The sequence below is a fragment of the Oryza glaberrima genome, chromosome 3 (genome assembly GCF_000147395.1).
Source record: "Oryza glaberrima chromosome 3, OglaRS2, whole genome shotgun sequence".
Taxonomy (NCBI): domain Eukaryota; kingdom Viridiplantae; phylum Streptophyta; class Magnoliopsida; order Poales; family Poaceae; genus Oryza; species Oryza glaberrima.
In genome coordinates, this window is record NC_068328.1 from 17,218,434 (window position 1) to 17,240,656 (window position 22,223).

Sequence of the window (22,223 nt, forward strand, 5' to 3'; positions counted from 1 at the left end):
TTCGGTGTCTTTCCCGTCACTCAAAAACGTAACTCTGCAAATAAGAACACACAAAACTCATGGTGCAGTAATATTTGTTCAAATATATAACACATAAATCTTACATAGAATACATGCACCTTTGGTTGATATATAGATAATGTAGCCATGGTCATATCCGAGCTAGTGTTGTCCTCATCACATCACTTTTGAAGGAACCTATATGCCTAGACCATGATGTTTTACAAGACATGCATTTTTTCCATGCATTTACCTAATCTCATATCTCAAAGTGGAATTCAACCAAATGAAGTTAAACTTGCGGCAATGGTTAAATTTCTTATAACTTAGGAGAAAAATCCCACCGTCTAAACATGGGCTAAAGTATGGCTGATGTAATTTCCCAACGCATAAAATGGTTCTATGAGAAGTGCTTCTTGCTAAGGTATATGTCCCTAAATTCATTGCAGTAAAGGCTTTGTGGGATTTCTCCTACAGCAAAGGCTTTCCTCGGCTGTAACTGTCCCATTTGTTACGTGTTTTCTTTGCTTTCTAAAATGAAGACATGCAATCTACCTGAAAACAAATTGTTCTAGAAGAAAGATAAATAACCGAAACTATTTGGAGAGCATTCAGGTTACATGGTTAGTCCATGGTGCTAGATATTGCTATATAATACTCAATGCAATGCTCAATAGATATAAGTTTCAAAGTTGTATAAGAATTTTAGGTTAGTGTGCAATGTAAGTGTAGCTTCTTATAGCTTAGTGCTTTACTATCTTCACAAGCACATGCTATAGTATTGTTCCAAGATGAAAGTAATTCATCCTTGCTACCAACTTGCATGATATTATATTTGTGAATATCCTATCTCTTGGCTTATAATGAAATGTGCTGCTAGGTTATACCTGACCATGGTATTTGAGAGACCTTTGTATAGCTGAAACCAACGTATATGCGAGCATGGAACAAGAGAACAAAATGCAAGGATTTTTTTATACTGGTTCATGCCCCTGGATGGGTTAATATCGTGATCATCAAAAAAGATATGCATAAAATTAAAGTAATAAATTTGCTCATAAGAAACCAAAACCAAAAGCACATATGTCCTAAACAAACTGCATTTTGTTTGTCATGTAGCAATACAAGAGATAATATATGACGTGGTTATGACTTATTCACTTTTTGTGACTCCAAAATGTAGTAGGTCTAACTGATTGTTTAAAGTGATGTGCTTGCTGTAGAAGTTTCATCCCAAAAGCAATCACTAAAGCAACACACAACGTATAGTCCACCTTGCACGTAATTCTTTGTGGAAGATGACAAGAAGGCTCACTGAAAAATAAAAGCAAAGAAAAGGATATCAAACAGACCATTGTGCATCCCATTGATACTTGTATGTCTATTTATCTATCCACCTTTTGTGTACCTTACTTCTATCTAGTGAGTCACTTCATATGTGGACATTAACAAACTCTATCTTAACATCTAGTCGATCACTACTTTACTTCACTATAAAAGGACCAACATATATCACCATTTCTCACAAAAGCATTGAGTTCAGTCCCACAAAAACATGGCAACCATCAAATTCCCTATAGTTTTCTCCGTCGTTTGCTTGTTCCTCTTGTGTAATGGTTCGTTAGCCCAACTTCTTAGCCAAAGTACTAGTCAATGGCAAAGTTCTCGCCGTGGAAGTCCAAGAGAGTGCAGATTTGATCGGTTGCAAGCATTTGAGCCGATTCGCACTGTAAGGTCCCAAGCTGGTACAACTGAGTTTTTTGATGTCTCTAATGAGTTGTTTCAATGTACTGGAGTATCTGTTGTCCGTCGAGTTATCGAACCTAGAGGTCTTCTGTTACCTCACTACTCCAATGGAGCAACTTTGGTATATGTCATCCAAGGTTTGTGATTACATTTAAGTATATATTGATTAATCCTTGTACTGATATCATTTTATTAACATGGCAATCCACACTTGCAGGCAGAGGTATAACAGGACCAACTTTCCCAGGATGTCCTGAGACCTATCAACAACAGTTTCAGCAATCCGAGCAAGACCAACAATTGGAAGGCCAAAGCCAAAGCCATAAATTTAGAGATGAACATCAAAAGATCCACCGTTTTCAACAGGGGGATGTAGTTGCATTGCCTGCTGGTGTTGCTCATTGGTGCTACAATGATGGTGATGCACCAATTGTTGCCATATATGTCACTGATATATACAATAGTGCTAACCAACTTGATCCTAGACACAGGGTAATTCATCGTATATTATCTATAGTCATTACCCTAAGTATTCCAATCATTTATTTGATTTATTGGGCAACTCCCTTTTGACATACTAATTGTTTGTTTATGGATTGTTAGGATTTCTTTTTAGCTGGCAACAATAAGATAGGTCAACAATTGTATAGATATGAGGCAAGGGACAATTCGAAGAACATCTTTGGTGGATTTAGTGTTGAACTACTTAGCGAGGCTCTTGGCATAAGTAGTGGAGTAGCAAGACAACTCCAGTGCCAAAATGACCAAAGAGGAGAAATAGTTCGTGTTGAGCATGGGCTTTCCTTGCTCCAACCATATGCATCGTTGCAAGAGCAACAACAAGAACAGGTGCAACCGAGAGACTATGGCCAAACACAATATCAACAAAAACAACTTCAAGGTAGTTGCTCTAATGGTTTGGATGAGACCTTTTGTACCATGAGGGTAAGGCAAAATATCGACAACCCAAACCTCGCAGATACATACAACCCCAGAGCAGGAAGGATCACATATCTAAATGGCCAAAAGTTCCCCATTCTTAATCTTGTACAGATGAGTGCCGTTAAAGTAAATTTATATCAGGTAAAACCACATGACATTTTATCCTCATGAAAGAAAATATTTTGAAAATTATGCTGACAATGTTCTCTCTATTGCAGGACGCACTCCTTTCACCTTTTTGGAACATCAACGCTCATAGTGTCGTGTATATTACTCAAGGTCGTGCCCGAGTTCAAGTCGTCAACAACAATGGAAAGACAGTGTTCGATGGAGAGCTCCGTCGTGGGCAGCTTCTAATTATACCACAACACCATGTAGTCATTAAAAAGGCACAAAGGGAAGGATGCTCATATATTGCATTGAAAACCAACCCTAACTCCATGGTTAGCCACATGGCAGGAAAGAATTCCATCTTCCGCGCACTTCCTGACGATGTTGTAGCAAATGCATATCGTATCTCAAGAGAAGAAGCTAGGAGGCTCAAGCACAATAGGGGAGATGAGTTAGGTGTGTTCACTCCTAGTCATGCCTACAAGAGCTACCAAGACATATCTGTGAGTGCATAACCAAGAAATGTCAATCATAGGCTTGGATTGCTAAGGATGGTTTTCAAATAAATCATAAGCAATAAAAGAGTGCATGCTGTTGCAGCTATGTAATAGTGGATGGTTGGAAGAATAATAATAAATTTGTGTTCCTTTAAGTAACTATATTAAATATGAGAGAAACATTAAGAAATGCCATCAACAAGCATCTAGAGTACATGTTTTGTCATTGATCACTATGGTTTGGATGTCTGACCACGTGCACGCAGACGTGACATGATCACAGACGACACCTTGGTGGTCGGCTCGACGCTACGCCACAGCACTGTCCAGCAAAGTTGCCGCCTCAGCTGCACCGGATGGCAAGAATCATCAGAGCGACCAAGCGAGGTCATGCAATGGCACTGTGTGCACCCATTCCTCTCGACCTACGCCGCACTCCCTCTCAAGTGCATCTAGGAGCGAGGCAAACGGTGTTTAGCGAATAGTGAGTCGAGGAGTTTATTGGTGGGATAGCACCAGGGCGGGCTGCGATCGATGGCGCGGAGCCGCGAGGACAATGGAGTTTTGGAGAGTAGATGATTGGGACGGCAGGGGGCGTTCATGCGCCGCGCAAGCGTGTGGCCGTTTGCCCGGGGAGAATGGCTACACCCCTAAAGCACGAATACCACTTGCATGCCTCCAGTTAAACAAGCTTACGTATTGACTTGCATATCTTCTTACATTTTTATTTTACATTCAATACCTACAGGGTTGATTGCCTATCCCTACAAGAGCTTGTTAATCAACCATCAAAATTGGGCAGGATTAAATGATTACTTGAAGAGGTTTATGGATGAATGAGATCACGCTGAGGTTTTCATTCACTTCCATTGGAGGATGCCGATTGATCTACTGCTTTCCAATAATGTTTTTGAAGCTTGTACCTTTTTGGTCAAACTTTTACTCCATATGCAAGCAGTGAACACATCAAGTCTCTGATTGATGATATTAAGAATAGCTTTAGTTCTACTAGGTAACATTACCTATTGTGTCATTGTCCAATTGTTGCATTAATCGTATCAAATACCATACCTTTGTTGCTTGATGAAATATATAGCTTCTCTATATCATTTAAGATCCATTATAATGATTGGATGATCTTCCTTTCTCCAACACAGTTGGCTTGATCATTTTTTCAACCATAATTTGCATATGTCTCTTGTCACATTGCTTAAAACTTCTTAAAGTAGCACTATAACTATCTCGCCTTCATTTGCAGCCAATATCTCCTTTACGTACTAAACTTCTTATTTGTGAACTTATTGTGATTTTTTTTGACCGGAGAACTTATTGTGATTTGGGAAGTGATTGTTTGAAGTTTTTCTTTTCAGATCTCTAGAGCACCCGAACAACATGGTGAACTTTATAAAAGATTATTGTGGGCTGAACTTTCCAAAACAAGTAGGGTAAGTGTGGATCATTTTTACCAAGTCATAACATTGCTAAATATAATATCTGATTATTGTAATCGTCTAGGCATGAGAATCAAGGACATAGCAAATTGTGGTCAATTGTCTGAAATTAGATTGTCAAGAGAAGAAGGTCAAATTCCATTGCTTGCTTTGTGGAAATGAAGGCTGGACTTACCCAAACACAAGATATCTACAACATCACCTAACAAATCAATGTCCAAAGATTACCGATAGTGTACGTCAACGACTTGCTGCGTGGAAAGCTTCCAAAATGAACCAAAAATAGAAATCCAAAAGACAAACACAGTGTTGGCCCTAAAACTAGGATAAAAGAACATAAGGTGTATGAACTAAAGTATTTTTCACATATTGCAAGGCAAGACACCATTTACATAGGGGTATATGTCCTTTTATAGGACTTTTAGGTCGGTTTCTACATCAACCAACATGCTACAATACTCAAAACAGCTAAATATCACTAGCTAGTAGTCAATTTCTAGTTCTCTTGTACAACTTCAACTTTACAACTAAGCAATAACCCAACTATAGCTAATTCTCTAGATGCATCATGTTCTTTACAACTCATGGGACAATCCAATTTGATTTCGTTATCTCAAGAACACAAATTAATTCCAACACACAGTTGCTTGATGACAATACAACCGGTATGTTAAATTTGCACCCATTTAGCGTAATCTTGTCAATTAGTTTTGGATTGCAATGGATATATTTTCATATCATATAGGTACGAATGAGTTGAATGTTGTTATTTCCCAACATGGAGAACAATTGAATGCAAAAGATCAAGATGAACTGCAAAACATCAAGGAGAAGGTAAGGTTTGCTTATTAGCTAGTTATACATTGATGGTTTTTAATTTTTGTGTCTATGTTTCCTACCGGTTAGGAGCTAGTTTTACGGCCTATTTTTTTTAAAAGGGAACACAAAAGCATTCCATTATGAAGACATACTGGCTGCAGCTATTGAGTTTGTACAAACTCAGGGAAATGGCTTGCAATAACTTCTCTGTTCACCACTGAATTTTGCTACAAGCCTTCTTTCTTTAATGTACTGAAAGTTTTTTAATTTCTCTTCCCAATATAAGCTGGTAGTCTAAAATATCTCCATTTTAATCCTTCAACTGAGATGTGTAAAATATCCATTACTTCTCTTTGTTGCCACTATTCTGTGTTAATGTTGAAAAGGATAGTTAATTTATCTTTATTTATCACTTGTCCAGAACATGCTTCGTATTTATCTAGTACTAGAATTTGGGTGTGCCATTTGGCGCGCTGGCTAAGTAACTCGTGCATATTGTTTAGGTTATTTGAAACCTACAAATCTAAATTTTTTTATGGATATTATTTTTAACCATACACTCAAAATGCCCCTTGACACAATATTTGAATTAAGGATTTTAATTCAAAATTTTATTTGTAATAACAAAAGGTACAATTTTAAATGTTTTACACCTGTTTTTTTAAAACCAATGCATGTCTAGCTCTAGCATCCTAGCTACTTCCCATCACTGCCTTCCCAAACATGACCAAATTAAGTATGTATGCAAGAATGGGAGCATTTTATAAAGGTTGAGCTTGAATTGAGCCATGGCATGGTTGGGTTGTTGGAGTCATGCATGTCTGATGTACTGATATACTGATATCAAGATCTCGATATGATACTTGAGTTCCACTCTATGCGATCTGGGGGAGGGTGCTTGGAAGTGCGTGCGGAGGCGAGGTTGGTGAAGGATGGCAGAGGTGCAGTGAGAGCTAGTTAGCCGGCCCCGCTTAGGGGAGGGTGTGGTTCTGAGCTGCTAGGATGTCGTGATGACTGCAATTGGCGGGCCTGATCTGTGTGGAGAAACAAGGGGAAGCTGATTGCGCTAGGAAGTTCTCCTTGAACTCCGCGATCACCAGGTATGGAAGCTGCTAGGGGAAAAGGAAGAGCTTGAACTCAGCAGTCTAAGCCATGACTTCCGTCGCTTGAATCTAGCACCGAAGGAAATCGTGGTGGCGACCTTCTCCAGCTCACATGATCTTTGGATCTGCTTTCATCAATCCGGCGTTGTTAAACCGTCCATCCATTGTTTCTATGTTCTAGTGGTCCTCTTCGACACAAGGAGGAGGATCCAAATGATGAAAATGAGAAGGGGCACCACCGAGTCGCCCACACCGGTCATGACAGTGAGGAGCGCCCATGTTTTAGTTGGTAGGTTGATTTTTCTAGATATTATGTGTTTTTTATCCTCTTTCCTGTTAGGTGTTGGTGAATTTTATCTCTTTTTTTCACCAATGTGTCGATAACCTGCGCCTCTGCAAGTTTCGATAGTTCTTTGTTTTTATTTTCTGTTTTCTAGATTTTTTTGACACATCCTTAACCATAGCAGCCATAGCTAGTAATTGAAAAGAACATAGCCATAATTTAATATCTTCTAGATATTTGGTATATGTAAACTTTCAGGTTAATATTCTTCGTATTTGAAGTTCAGTGTTAATAATATATAACATTTTATATGCAGTTAACATCAACTAAGTTTTTATTCTATTGTATCTACTTTTATTGTAGTTAGGATCAAGTTTGACATGTTTTGCCCTAGATACTGGGAACATGCAATCTTTATTGAGTATTCTTAATAGTACAAATTCTTTGTGAGTAACATATAATCTAGCAACTGCTAAGGGATGTATATTTGATCTAATGATTGCTCATAACATTGGTGGGTCCGTGGAGATGACCTGATATGCAAAATGATCAAGGAATGCTTTGATAGTATTAATCAATCAACTGAACAAATGAATCGTAAGTAACTTGCGTTATACTTTTCTGCTTCTACAATGCATTATTTGACTGCTGTGGCTGTTTAATTGTAACTTGATTTGTGCTCATATGTAGTTCATGCCCAATGTGCATATTTGTAGTTGCATTGTGCTAATTTACATATGTGATTTTGCTAGTACCTTCTCTGATCGTTATGTTAACTGCAATTAATGTTTCAATTCTATGTTTGTCGACCAATAAACAACAATATCTCAATGATCTTATTGCAAAGTACAGCTTGCCAAAATGAGTTTTCATCCTTGGATTCTCTTGATCAACATCATGCAGGAGCTTTAGCCACAGAGATTGCTCCTCATCAATCTTCTAATGAGCCTAGAGAAGTACCAACTGAAGTAGAGCATAATATGCTTTCTAATGTAGAAGCACCAGTTCTAGCCCAAGTTGTAGAAAATATCTTTCAAAATGAAGAAATAATAGCATCAACTGAAGAAACCACCACTACTGGACCTGCTGAGCAGGATAGGGGTACAACAGATTTAGGTCTTGATAGTTTCTGGCCGTGATTTTGCCAACAATGTTAAAGAAATTGTGTGATGTCATAGCTAATCCATTGATCCGCTCAGGAAAGAACTGTTCTAGCCATGATTCTGGCAGTAATGTTAAAGAAATTATGTGGTGATAGCTAGTCCATCGGTCTGTGTTGACGGTCGTTACCGACAAATTCCGACTGTCAATATAACTAAAATAATGGAGAACTAGCTATGCTTACAATGCATCTTTATTTCTAAATAATATATTTCCACTTGTACTTGGAGAATAACATGTTGCAGGAATTTATCAAATAAAATAAAGAGAAAAGTGAAGAAACCTCACTCCTAAGCAAGGAAATGGATAAGGAGGGCCCACATGTCAGGTGTAACTGTCCGGAAACCGCCTTAACTGTCAAAACCGACAATGGGACCCACTTGTCAGCCACTATACCGAAGGGGAGGTCGGTTGGAGCCAACCCTGGTTCGACCGAACCAGGGGCAAATCGGCTCGCCCCCCTCCCCCCCTTACACGTGGACGTCCAGGATGCGCTGTTGATGGCGGTTACGAGGGTAAAATGGACACTTTGCATGGAGTAACCGTCATACCGGGCCTATAAAAGGAGCTCACTTCACTTCCAAAACACACTCAAGCAAGCTAATTCCTCTTCATATTTTAGTATTAGTAGTATAGTGCTAAGTGGAGTAGTATAGAATAGTGTTTAGAAGTCCTCGAAGTCTTCGGAAGAGTTTTCGGTATGGCTCTAGCAGCTCCTGTAATCTCTTCTGTAATACTTTCCGAATTAATGAAGTATTATTCTTTATATATCTTCAGTACTTTACTTAGTTTGAGTACTGGTCTTACTTTATATCTGCTCTATGTTAATTGTGTGGGTAGCCTACCAGAGAGGTGTAATGGTGCGGATTTAATGTCTGAATTATCAATCACTCTATGTCGGGCATGCGGGTATAGAGTAGTATTTAATAATGTAAGCGTGGTGCTTAGATTATTAAGTATCATTAATTGGGCATATATACTACGAGACAGTAGAGGTGGGCCGCTAATGGTGACAGCTCAGTACGGGTATTCCTCCATGTTAGTATATATAGGGGTGGGCATTCGGTCAGACCAAAAAATTTGGTCTCGGTCTTCGGTTTTTCGGTTAGTTCGGTCTTTGCAAACTCAAGACCGAATTTCATCCAAGAAAACTCAAGACCGGCAAATTCGGTCTCGGTCTTTTCGGTCTCGGTCTCGGTTTGACCGAAATTTTTGAGGATAAAGTTTGGAATGAAAAAATTTGACAGAGGCGTCGCTGGCGCGGTGAAGGGCGGAGGCGTCGGCTGCGGCGCGGTGGAGGACGGCGTCGGCCGCTGCACGGTGGAGGACGGCGGCGTCAGCCGCGGCGCGGTAGAGGACGGCAGTGGCGGCCGCGTGGTGGAGGACAGCGTTGGCCGCGGCGCGGTGGACGACGGCGTCGTCGGCCGCGGCATGGTGGAGGACGGCGGCGGCGGCCGCGCGGTGGAGGCGGAGGCGGCGGCCGCGGCACGGTGGAGGGTGGAGGCAGGCCGCAGCGCGGTGGAGGATGGAAGCGGCGGCCGCGCGGGAGAGGGCGGAGGCGACGGCCGCGCGGTGGAGGGCGGAGCCGGCGGCGGCGATGCGGTGGAGGCTAGAGGAGGCGGCGGCACGGTGGGGGCGGAGCCGGCGGTGGGGGCTAGAGGAGGCGGCGTGGAGGGGTTAGAGGAGGAGGCAGCGCTGTGCGGCAGTGATGGTAGGGTTTGTTTTAGTGTTTCTTTTTGTGGGCTTATTGGGGTTCCTAGGCCTATTGGGTCAAAATTTCGGTCATTTCGGTTAATTCGGTTAACCGAGCCCAATAACCGAAATGACCGAAATAAATTCGGTCTTCTGAGGGCTGAGACCGAACAGGTAACTGAATTTCTCGGTATTGGTCTTTTCGGTCTTGGTCTCGGTCTTTTTGGTTCGGTCTAAATATGCCCACCCCTAAGTATATATATTCCTAATCAAATTCCTGGGGAGGGTACTCCTCCGTATTTAGCCCCGGTTGGACGGCGATGACAGGTTGTCGTAAGAAACTCAGCAACCCGGGGTGGTCTCTCGAAGTACCAGGAGGACACTATTAGGGGGTATTGGCCACACGATTGTACATTAGCAGATGTAAGTTAGGATTTGAGTGTATACTAGAAGTATAGGAATTGAGTGCTTTCTATTTCTCTTCCACTTAGTTATAATTATTTTGTTATGAGGATTGAATAGCTTTGCTTCGTGTCACTCTACCTTTATATTATATTTAACCCCTATTTAGGCTCTGACAATTATAAGTAATATATGTATAAAGTGCATTAGTAAAGTTCACTCTTATTATCTTCCCTTGGGATTAAAAATACAATACCTTCGAATACTTCCAGGTGAAATGCTACAATGGTATATATATGCGCTTGCGGATTAATTCTATAACCATAAATAACAGGATCATTTCTGGCGCCATTGCTAGAATGCATATTTCTAGTAATGTCGTTGAGAAATACCACCAGTCTGACAAGAAAAAATAAACTTGTGTTACTGTTACACTATCATAAAAGGAAACTGATTAACAATTAAGAACAATTAAGCTCTTAGCGTTCCATGCATCCTATGCAACTATACAAGTAATGCTTATTTTTCAGTCACAAGGTGATCCACCATTTGATTTTGTGTTTCTTGATTTTGTCTGTCTTTCTTGGCTCCTTGCTTCTAATCTGTGTCATTCATCCTTGCCGGGTGAATCCAGCCTATCACACTCAACCAACCCAACCCATCTGATTTGTTCCCATCCGACGATGCATGCGACCCATGCAACACTATGTAACAATTCACGCTGCATATTATTGATCCCTTTCAATGTTGCACGCATGTGAATCCTCCGGCTCCCACTAAATTCATTTGTTTGATTACCTCCCACTTTGCCAGAAATTGTTGGTTCCCTCATAATTTCATCCTGCACTCTGCAGAAACTCCTCCTAAATAGTCCTACCGATTACTGAACTGCCATTATATCCAGCTTCCGATTAGATTAAATGGCGATTTGGGCACTATAAAACATTGCAATCCTCTCTTCAAGTCCCTCCGTCAACTCCACAATTCCTTGCACAAAGTTATGGTCATGAGATGCGATTTGGGCACTATAAACCACTGCAATCCTCTCTTCAAGTCCCTCCATTAACTTCATAATTCCTTGCACAAAGTGATGGTGTTAACAACAAAATTTCGCAAGCCCGAAGTCATCATCGACCTAGAGTCAGTATCGGCTTCAGAGTCTTGGAATCGGCCGATGGGAGTCATCAAATCGCCTGCAGTTGTGTTCTTGGTGGAGTCGGATCAATTAAAGGAAATTTATCCAGAAGAGTCCGAGTTCAAGGAGGATGCGACATAGCAAGTTATCTATTAATTAGGAATAGTTTGTTAGTTTCCTTTTATCTTTAGGAAAGTGTGTTTAGTGTCCAATAAGGACTTTATGTTTTTCTTTTATCTTTAGGAAAGTTTCTTTCTTGTCCGACAAGGACTATTATCTCCCCATGGGTATAAATATGTACACCTGGGGTCATTGTAAAATATCTCTCGATCAATCCAACTACTCTCGGTGTATCGCCCTCTATTCTGAGGTTTTACTTATCAACCGGCGGAATTTGTCACCTGACGCGGGGCTGCATCGGTTTAGTTTGATCTCTGGCGAAGGGGTAAGTCCTACGTTCTACCGGCCCTGGTGAATCTATCGGTTACATTGGTGTTGTTCAAGACTACATCGCTTCGATCTCTTGGATCACTGTGGTTTGGTTGATACATTTGCCTACCAGATATATCAATTCTATCTCTAGTTGCATTGTGTTTAGAGACGCATCAGTTTAGTTGGGATTGTCTCGGTTAGGTCCGACCTTCTGCCTTAGCCGATATATCTCTACAATCACAATGATGTTATAAATAGATTTATTATATCCATCACATTAGATAGATCTATCGGCTCATCGAGTATTAGATTATCATATACAATCTCGTGCTGCAACGGTTAGGTTCGACCTACTAGATTGTTGTTGATAACATAAGTCTTGTTAAGCCGATAGGTTCATGCTAATGTTTTCTCGGGGTGCTAGCCGATAAGTTATCTAGACGTTGCATCGGCTTATAAGGATAGCATATACATATAAGTTGAATTTAACCGATGACAACAGAGGTTTCATTGGTCTATCTAATCTTGTGGATTTTATGACATCGGACCTCCAACTGATGTATGCTTTAACCTTCAGATCAGTGCTTATTCTATCATATCATTGCTAGCCGATTGGTTTCTACTGGATTATATTATTGTTATACTATACTATCATCAGCCGATTGCTTAAATCCTATCGCTATCGGCTGGTATCGGCATCAGCTATTGGCTGGAATTACCTCATCGGCTTGTTAGACGATCGGCTATTTGATCTACTATTTACATATCTTGTCAGTTGCAGGATCAAGACTAGCACGCCCGCATCTCACCAAACTTTGGACCTGCACTAGAGCTAAGCAGATCTCCTAGGCCAGTGTGTGTTTTTCGCATCAACAGATGGTCACGAGATGCCCGATCTTCCATCAGGTGAAGATAACTATCAATTTGGTGGAAACTTGACACACACGATTTGGCTTCCGATCAACACGATCTAAACCCTGCAATCGCAGCACCACGTCTCCGAAATCCCGATTGACCTCGCTGAGAAGGATAATCCCTGTGTGTGAATCGAAGAACACAAGTAAGAAAAGGAAAGGTAGTAACTCAATTGCATGAATGATTAATCAACAACTTGAAGTTGGGGTTCTACAAACTAAACTAGGGTCGGTTTTTGCTTGTCCTTTTACTGCCTTGGCCGATTCATACCTTAAATCAAACCTAGGCAAAGCAAAAATCCATTTCCCAACCCTTCCCTTTAGAACATGAGCCGATAGCCCAGTAGACCCTTTTTTCGCTCTTGAAATGGATGATCTTGTCAAAAGGCTTCTAGTTGATAAAGCCCTTGGCCTAGATGGTTTTAATGGTTGTTTTATAAAAAATTGCTGGCCAATTATAGCCTAATATTTTTACAGATTGGCTGCTCATTTCCACGCTAAGTTGGTAGAACTTCAGTGCATCAATTCTTCTTATATTACTCTTATGCCAAAGAAGGTTAACCCAGAACATGTTAATGATTTTAGGCCAATTTCTCTTATGAGTATCAGCCTAAAATTTTTGGCTATGTTAATGGCTGATAGGCTTCAAGGAGTAATTAAGAAAATTGTGCATGAAAATCAATATGGTTTTATTAAAGGGAGGACAATTCAAGACAGCTTAGCGTGATCTTTTAAGTATACTAGATGATACTCCACGCGTTGCTACGGAAATTTGTGCATATTGAAAACGTAAAATAATTGATAGTGAGCAAATAATTAAAGAAATGATGATTTTCATCAAGAATGGAATTGATTATCAGGTTCCTTTCGCTCTTAAATATTTCCATCGATCTGCTTCTAAAATTTTAGTATAAGTACAATGGGCTGATCAAATACCAAGCATCTTTTGAAGTTGCAGTCTAGATCAACTGTAGATCAACAGATTGTATTCAACTGTAGCAAATCGTAAGTATCTAGTTAACTTCTTAGCAAAAGGTGATGTAATTCAATGATCGAACCCATTTGAAAATCCATTTTGCCACAAACAACAGGACTACACACCATCAGGTGAATTACCTAGCAAAGAGAAATTAGACCTTTTTGATAAACTAAAGAAATATGCAACCATTGATGCATGGAACTATGGAAGCAATAGGGAGGAGGATCCACACAACACAGATAGTTCATATGCGAATGCTTCATAAGATACTCAAGTACAGGAATACTACCTTTGTGAAGGGATGCATAATAAGATATAAAATAGAGAATATAAAAAGCTCCTTAATATAAGTTCTGAATTGGTTAACAATCACATACCTGTGCACTATTGCACTGTTCACTCTTCCTTTGTTCTCGATCAATTCAGTTGATGTCATCGCGCCATTAGAATAAAAAGAACTGATGGTTAAAAAATGGGCAAAAATAGAGTAAGGACAACATAATTCTCATGAGCTTGACTACGGTGCTTTCTACTCGTAGTATTCTACTACCAGTAGAAATGATCTGAACTATCCATTTAGAAGGGTATATTAGTACTTACTAATTATGTGCTTAAGGGTAATTTGGGTATTTGCGTTTTCCTTTTCTTTTAGTCTCGTATTGCTCCGACCGTCTCGCCGCATCCATCCGCTGTCCATTCCTGCACAGCTCGATTCTGGTGGTGGCGCCCATTTCGATCAGCCGGCGTTCATCCTGCCACCGCCGTTTTATCTCCCCGTCGGTGACCTCGATTATCCTGCCATCCTCCACCCCTGGTATTCCCGCCGTCGATGTCGCTGATCCCTGTCTAGCCACCACGGCCGTGCCAACCTCCGTTGCTGGCGACCACGCGCATCTGCACTGCACCGATCTCCTCCCTATCGACCATGGCCATGCCGATTTCTTCGGCCCTGACGATCGCGTTCACATCCGCGTTGATCTCCTCCTCCCACTAAACAAGCGAACAGCTAGTATTTATTTTCGATTATCATGGTACTTGTGCGTTTGCTCTCAATCGAATTTGATTTCTTCGTTGTTGATAAGAAGAGGAACCTGCTTTTTTGAAACGAACCGCACAAGAAGAGGAACCTGCTAATGCTATTGCTACTAGATTGCATGTATAGCGTTGTATACAAGTTCCAATTCGATTTATCGGATGTGACTTTGATATGGATGGATGCTGAATTTTGATTCGGGCTGGATGCAATATACTGGAGTATATATTAATTCTGAAGATGTAATGTGCTAGCTATTATAATATTATTTGAATAAAATACAATTCAACTGAATCTCTGAACTTGAGTATATATAAAATACTATTTTGACTGTTAATTTCTGTTATGGTATATTTCTAAAAATCTAAAAGTATTGTTTGAAAAGAAAATACTCACAATTTTAGGATCGTTGACACAGTTCCTGAGTTTTTATCTGAGGGAACATTTCTGAATTAGAAACTCAGTTCCTGAGTTGTTTTTTTAGGGAGCAGTTCCATATAGTTACTAACTTATAGTATTAATTACTAATTTGTCCATGTATGTACACAAGCATTCTCATAAATCATCATGATATATATTCTTTAACTGCTAGAATATTTTCATTATGAGATGAGATTTTAAAGCAGCCGCGACTGTCAGATTCACTTGTATCACAGAATTGTTCACTTTCCTGAACATGTTTGCAACTTGCGAAGTAATCCTCAAGCCGGAGCTATGAGAGGGAGCATGTGTAAGAAGCATCAACACAATTGAAGGTTGGGGATGGACCACTGACGTTTCTTCAGCTTTTTATTTTGTTGTATCAGAGACTTTGTTCAGATGATTATATACTTCTTAAGTGATATGCATGTAAATGTGGAGGTCAGGGGTGTAATTAGCAAAAAATAAAGCTCTATCAAGCCAAGTTTCAGGATATATTAACCGTGGTGATTGCAGATTAATTTCTGTTAGGTGAAGATAAAAAAGATAGTTGCAGTTATGTTAGATGATTGAAAAAAAGAAGTGGTGTGGTACTGGGATTGACCCCTCGCGACATGGACAAAATTAAAGCATCTTGCAGTAACCATCCACGGCAACTCCCAAGTGCAAATATATATCATCTTTGTCTATTCATTTGTTTTAAAACACGAACACTGTTTACCAAAGAAAACCACGTGGGATATATCGCAAGGGAGTATATTACTGCTTCTGTGATAGACATTAAATTATGGCGAGTACAAAATATATATATATTTCAATTCAGACATTGGTCGTTGTCCTTTATAAAATATCAGCCCCATACCATGCTGCTAGATCATACTCGCAGAACAGGATACAACTCTTGAATGCAAGAAGCATGACTTTTGCCAGTAATTCCAACGTGCAATCTCCAACAAGACAATGAAAGGCAAACTCACCATTGGAGCTCCACTGCATGGCTGAAAAAATGAAAAGAAAATTATACACATTGGAAAGCCTCCAAAATAAAATGATCTGCAGAGCCTAACAAAATTATGGACCTTAACTGTTCCATGCTGGCCGTAACCACTATAAACTAGTAGTATCTTCTGAAATTTGACTTATGTGATGTAGCACAGGGAGTGGAACTATTTCTGCAAGCAACGAATCAAATAAAAATCGATCTGTGTGTAATTTACGAAGTATAGAGAACTCCAGAATTAGTACTAGAATTTTACTGAAGCAAAATCATAACCATTTAAACCGCTGTCGGCTGCTCATCAACTAAAATAGAATGAAGCACAAGCGGAAATCATCTCTCGCTAATGGTCACAGAAGAATTATCTATGTGGTGATTTGATAACATTTGTCAGACACATTTCAAATTTGTATAGTTGGGACAACAACCTCAGTAGAAATCTAGCAGGTTGTGCTTATGAAGTACTACTTGGTGTTAAAACTGAATTTTGCTCGCGTCAGACTGCTACTTTTGGAGGATCTAATAGTGATCCTACAGCATTACTGTATCATTTATCAGGAAGTGATGGGAGAAAATGGGACAGGACGTTACCTGTTCTCGAACCAATAGCACCCGAAGAGATGGGATGAACAATCAACGGCAACATCAAGATGAGGGCGACGTTGCATCATCAGCCTCTCCTCCGCCGGACTGCCATACAAGCAGCACATCGTGGATCCGCCGCCCTTGCCAAGGCGCCGAGCACGTATGCCGCAGCCGCCACAGGTCGCTGGAGGTAGAGAAGGTGGATGGGGCAGAGGGCCGCGAGGGCGCTGGAGGCGATGAACACGGCGAGGGAGATGGACGGGCGACGGAGGCGACGATGGAGGTGAACGGGAGGCCCAGAATGGGGTCGAAGGAGGCGGTGAGGGCGGGGGAGGCGGACGGCGACGGAGGGGGCCGGAGAAAGCGATGAGGGCGGAGGAGACGGACGGTGAAAGAGGAGGCGGACAAGGCGGCGACGTCGGGGGATACGGACGGCGATGGAGGGGGCGGAGAAGGCGGTGAGGCCGGGGGAGGCGACGATGCTGGAGGGGAAGGAGATGCCGATGGCGCTGGAGGCGACGGAGGCGGAGAGGGAGAAGGACCGGCGACGGAGGCGGCGAAGGAGATGGACGCCGACGGAGGCGGGGATGGAGGATAATGGCATCGATTAGGATAGGATAGAGAGAGAGGGTGAAGAGTTGGATAAAAACAAATTACGATAATACCCTACGCGAATTATTACCTTTGGACAAATATATCCCTCCACATTTCTACTCCCATAAAATTTGGTGGGAGTAGAACTCGATCTCAACCATATGATTAAATACGATCAATGGTTCGGATTAATTTCTACTCCAAGTAGAAAGCACCAGAGCGGGACTCAATTCTCATTAGTCACAAACAAATGAAGTAGGAAGATTAAGAACCAGGTATAATAATCTTCATTGCCATGAGGGAAAAGATGTGCTGGAGAATTGATTGAAAGAAAAAGGGGAGGCTGATCTTTCTTGATTCACCAAGGATGTAGAAGGTCGCTTCAAGCATTGACGAAAAATTAAACCTCCGTAGACTGTTTGTCATCTGTTTCTGCAAAAAACAGAAAATAGAAGTTGGGCCACCCACCGATCGATTAAAACAAAGAATGAGTAAGTTAAAAAAAATTAAAAATTCACTACCTGGATCGAGACGATAAAGGAACTTCTGTTGAAAGGCTAGCACCTATTGACGTGATTTGACGATGAAGCTGCCGAAATTTCCAACAGATTCAGCAGTTGTTGAGGTGGGGAGCTGTCAATTTCAACCAAAGATCCAAAAAAAAAAAGTCGATCGCAAACAGCCCAACTGCAAGGCTACCATTGAGGAAGCTCTAAACAGTTGTGGTGTTGATTAAAAAGCATGATAATCTTTCTCCAAAAAAAAAAAGCATGATGATGGGCTTGATTGCTGCTATTAAGGTGACCTAGCTTTTCAGCTCCTGTGCTTGCTTCGGCTTGTTTTTGTAGAATGCAAACACCGAGCATGTCAACAGTCAAGAACCTGGGAAGCCGCTTTAATTTTTCGGCTTTCCCAGTCCCGGCGGAGTGTGGAGCCATGAAGAGACTGAGAGGAAGCAGGGAGCGGAAACGACATAGGTGTTAGTGGGCGGTGGTCGTTTCGCTTCTCTCGGATATGGATTCGGAACGGTGCAGGAGAAGGAGAGTCAGCCATTGCTAGGGGCAGAGTGGGTCGCAGGGGGGCAGGCGAGCGCGATGCGGCACGACGCCGCAGCACTTGTCCCCACGGCATCCAGCGAAATGCTGCACGGGAGGCGGATGGTGCGGTGGGGAGCGAGTGCGATGTAGGGAGGCAGGCGAGCGCGATGCAGCGGGGCGCCGCAGCGCCTGTCCCCACGGCACGCAGTGAGAGGGATGTGGTGGGGGAGGCGGAGCGAGATGCGGGAGAGGAAGCCGATGCGGGCGCTCGTGCAAGAGAGGAGCGATGCGGTGGGGAGCAATCCGGCGGGTGTGGAGCCGGCGGAGCGAGATGCGCGATGTGGTGGGGAGCGATGCAATGGGCCCGGCGGAGCGAGATGCGGGACGGTGCGGATGCAGGATGCGGTGTCGATTGAACGGTCATGGAAAAACTGATGACGTGGAAGCACTAGAAGCAGAAAATTCCAGGTAGTGGGGATGATTTGTATAGGTATATAGGATTCATCAATTTCAGCAATCCAAAAGGAAAATCTTGATTCTCACATTGGACTTTGAAAAAGCTTTTGATACAATTAAACATTCGACCATTTTGAAAATCATTGGACTTTGAAAAAGCTTTTTGATACAATTGAACATTCGACCATTTTGAAAATAATGAAACATACGGGCTTCCTTGCAAAATGGTTGAATTGGGTTAAGATGGTGTTTGAATCAACAAGTTCTTCTATCTTGCTAAATGGTGTTCCTGGAAAATTTTGTAGGTGTAAAAGAGGGGTTAGACAGGGTGACCCTCTTTCTCCCTTGCTTTTTGTGATTGGTGCTAAACTTTCTTCAAGCTGTTTTAAATAAAGCTATGAGTCTTGGTTTGTTATCTAAGCCTATAAATGATCAAGATGGAGGAGATTTTCATGTAGTTCAGTATGCTGATGATATTCTCATCTTCTTAAAGGCTTCACAGAGAGAATTGTTGTCTTAAGGCCCTTTTGCACACATTTACTCAAGACACTAGTTTGAAAATTAACTATCATAAGTCTAATATCTATCCGTTGAATGTCCCTGAGGAGAAATTGAAAAATCTGGCTCTGTTGTTGGGATGTAAAGTGGGTTCTATGCCCTTCACTTGTCTAGGCTTGCCAATGAGTACTAGAAGGCCAAGAGTGATTGATATGACACCAATGGTAGATAGAGTAGAAAGGAGACTGATAGCTAGTGCTTCTTTTCTTCCCTATGGAGGCAGGTTAACTTTGATAAATTCTGTTTTGTCCACCATTCCAACCTATTACATGTGCTCCCTTAAGTTGCCAAAAACTACTATTGAAGCCATTGACACATCAAGAAGAAATTTCCTTTGGAGAGGTTCCAATGTTTTAGTAAAAAGAAAATCTTCGGTTGCCTATGATAAAGTTTGTAGACCCAAGGACAAGGGTGGTCTATGTGTTTTAAATCTTTATATTCAGAATGTGGCTTTGCTACTGAAGCATTTGCATAAATTCTACACTGCACAAGACCTTCCTTGGGTTAGACTTATTTGGGCTTCTTACTACACAACAAAAGTTCCTCATATGATTTTGAATAAATGGTCTTTTTGGTGGAGAGACATTATTCTGTTGGCTTTATATTTATAGAGCTGTTTCCCAATGTACAATTCAGTCTGGCACCTCAGTCTTGTTTTGGGATGATCTCTGGAATGGTGAGATTAAGAGATTGAAGTATCCTGATCTTTTTTTTCCTAAACTACTATGAGATGAGAATCTATGAATCACTTCTCAAATATTCAACTTGAAGATTGTTTTAATTCTCCCGCTAGATGATCAGGCTTATGGACAGTTTCTTTAGTTGCAGTCTGATTTAGACATTTTGCCTCTCAGTTCAGAAAAGGGAGATTTTTAGACCTTCATCTGGAATTACATATCTACTTTGCTCAAAGTTTTATAGATCTAATTTTGTGGGAATCTATGTTCCAAGGCCTTTTATCTGGATCTGGAAGAGTAAATGTGTGGAGAAAATTAAGGTTTTTATGTGGTTACTTTCGTGGGACAGGCTCAATACTAGGGACATGTTGGATAGGAGGCATTGTGGCCCTGAAGATGCAATTCTAAACTGTGGAATTTGTGGGTGTCCTATAGAGACACCGATTCACCTTTTCATCTCTTGCCCTTTTAGTAAGTTGTGCTGGGAGCGCCTGGTATCAGATGGAATCCAAACTTGGAAATTTGCCAAATGCTGGTTTTGGCTCGAATTTTGTTCAGAAGAAAAGGTTTTTTTGGAGATTGTTTGCTTTGCTTGATGGTCATTTGGAAGCAACAAAATGGCCATGTTTTTGACAATGTTCAGCCTGATATTAATAGGTGGTTTGTTGCATTCAGAAATGAAATTCTTCTGCATATCTACAGAATGAGTCGATATACCAAATGCACAGTTAGTTGGATTTATCTTTAAACCATATTTCCTTGTCCTCTCCAACACCTGGCGTAAATTGTCTAGATGTCCATCAACTTCTTTTGACTTCACAACCACATCATCAACATAAATTTCAACCAATAAACCGATGAGATCATGAAATATATAATTCATTGCTCGTTCATATGTAGCACCAACACTCTTCAAGCCAAAAGTCATCACAACCCACTCATATAAGTCGATTGCACCAAAACACTTGAAAATAGTCTTATGGATGTCCTCTTCGGCCATAAAAATCTGATTATATCATGCATTGCCATCCAGAAAGCTTATGATCTTATGTCTAGAGGCTCCATCAACTAGTAAATCTGCAATCAGCATGGGGTATTCATCCCTAGGAGTAACCCTATTCAAATCTCTGAAATCTACACATGCTTTAAGTTTTCCATTCCTCTTGATCACTGGTACTATATTTAAAACCCACTCAGCATATCGGCATGGTCTGATGAATTTTGCATCATAAAGTCTAGTTATCTCAGCATCGATATCATCGTACATCTCAGGTTTGAATCGTCTTGGAGCCTATTTGAATGGTTGATATCCTGGTTTTATAGGGAGCCGATGTTCAACACTAGATCGGCTAAGTCCTGGCATCTCATAGTATTCCCTACCAAAACAATCTCTATATTTTTTTCAATAATTTCACTAACTTCATTTTAAATACATCCGATAAATTTGCACTAACAAATGTCGGCCTAGGCCTATCACTTGGTCCAATATCAATTTCTTCTAATTCATCGGCTAACACAAATCCTTGGCCTAATTTTAGCAACTTAAGATAAGATACTCTACCTTATGTATTGTTAAGGTTAGTTTGATACTAGAGTGTTATATTAAACACTGTAAAGCTATTTTCGGAACTACCTCAGGCTTACAATCTGCTAAATGGTAAGAACATTACTTTAAAGAAATCATATTAATTTATTTTTTCATATTTTAAGCTAATACTTAATTAATCACACACTAATGAGCCATCCCATTCCCTTGTAGGAGAGGATAGGTTTCAAACATTCTGGTTGGAATGCAGCCTAAAATTAATTCTTAAATAGATTCATAGAATGAATTTGTTGGTGAGAGTGATGATATTTATTTAGTACTCCATCTGTTTCATATTATAATACGTTTTGACTGGGTTTACATAAAAATATATTGATATTTTCAATACAAAACAAACATATTATCAAAATATATGAAATGTTAAATTTAATAAAACTAATTTGCTGCTGTGGAAGTGGTTAACTTTTTTATAAACATGATCAACGTTAAAAAAGATTTGAAAAGTCAAAATCTATACCTAATTAAAAAAATACTCAAGGCTTCCAATCGTCCGCTTCGTCCGAGTCCGTTCTAATAAAATCCCCAAGCAGATAAGCCGATTAGTCCCAACCCCTTTGCCCCCAATTCCCAAAATACATGAATCACAAAATCAC

The 22,223-nt window shown here is 40.7% G+C and overlaps 1 protein-coding gene and 1 long non-coding RNA gene across 3 annotated transcripts; one reads left to right on the forward strand and one right to left on the reverse strand.

Annotated features, from left to right (window-relative positions):
- Positions 1-1,554: 1,554 nt before the first annotated feature.
- On the forward strand, positions 1,555-3,455 carry LOC127767887 (glutelin type-A 3). Its single transcript, XM_052293365.1, has 4 exons — positions 1,555-1,883; positions 1,964-2,238; positions 2,350-2,829; positions 2,907-3,455. The coding sequence occupies exons 1-4, from the start codon at positions 1,556-1,558 to the stop codon at positions 3,312-3,314; spliced, it is 1,491 nt and encodes a 496-aa protein (XP_052149325.1). The 5' UTR covers position 1,555; the 3' UTR covers positions 3,315-3,455.
- A 12,379-nt stretch (positions 3,456-15,834) lies between these two features.
- On the reverse strand, positions 15,835-17,324 carry LOC127768272 (uncharacterized). Of its 2 annotated transcripts, none has more exons than XR_008016570.1 (3): positions 16,709-17,324; positions 16,206-16,292; positions 15,835-16,118 (listed from the first exon to the last, which is right to left on the reverse strand). It is a non-coding gene; the product is annotated as an uncharacterized LOC127768272 (long non-coding RNA). The 2 variants fall into 2 exon arrangements; XR_008016569.1 differs by having other exon boundaries at positions 16,200-16,292.
- Between the last annotated feature and the right edge of the window lie 4,899 nt (positions 17,325-22,223).

Excerpts from the sequence above, each read along its gene's own strand:
- LOC127767887 (XM_052293365.1), top strand. The coding sequence starts at position 1,556 with ATGGCAACCATCAAATTCCCTATAGTTTTCTCCGTCGTTTGCTTGTTC. Across the intron at positions 1,884-1,963 it reads TTTGGTATATGTCATCCAAG|GCAGAGGTATAACAGGACCA; the intron begins GTTTGTGATTAC and ends CCACACTTGCAG. Across the intron at positions 2,239-2,349 it reads AACTTGATCCTAGACACAGG|GATTTCTTTTTAGCTGGCAA; the intron begins GTAATTCATCGT and ends ATGGATTGTTAG.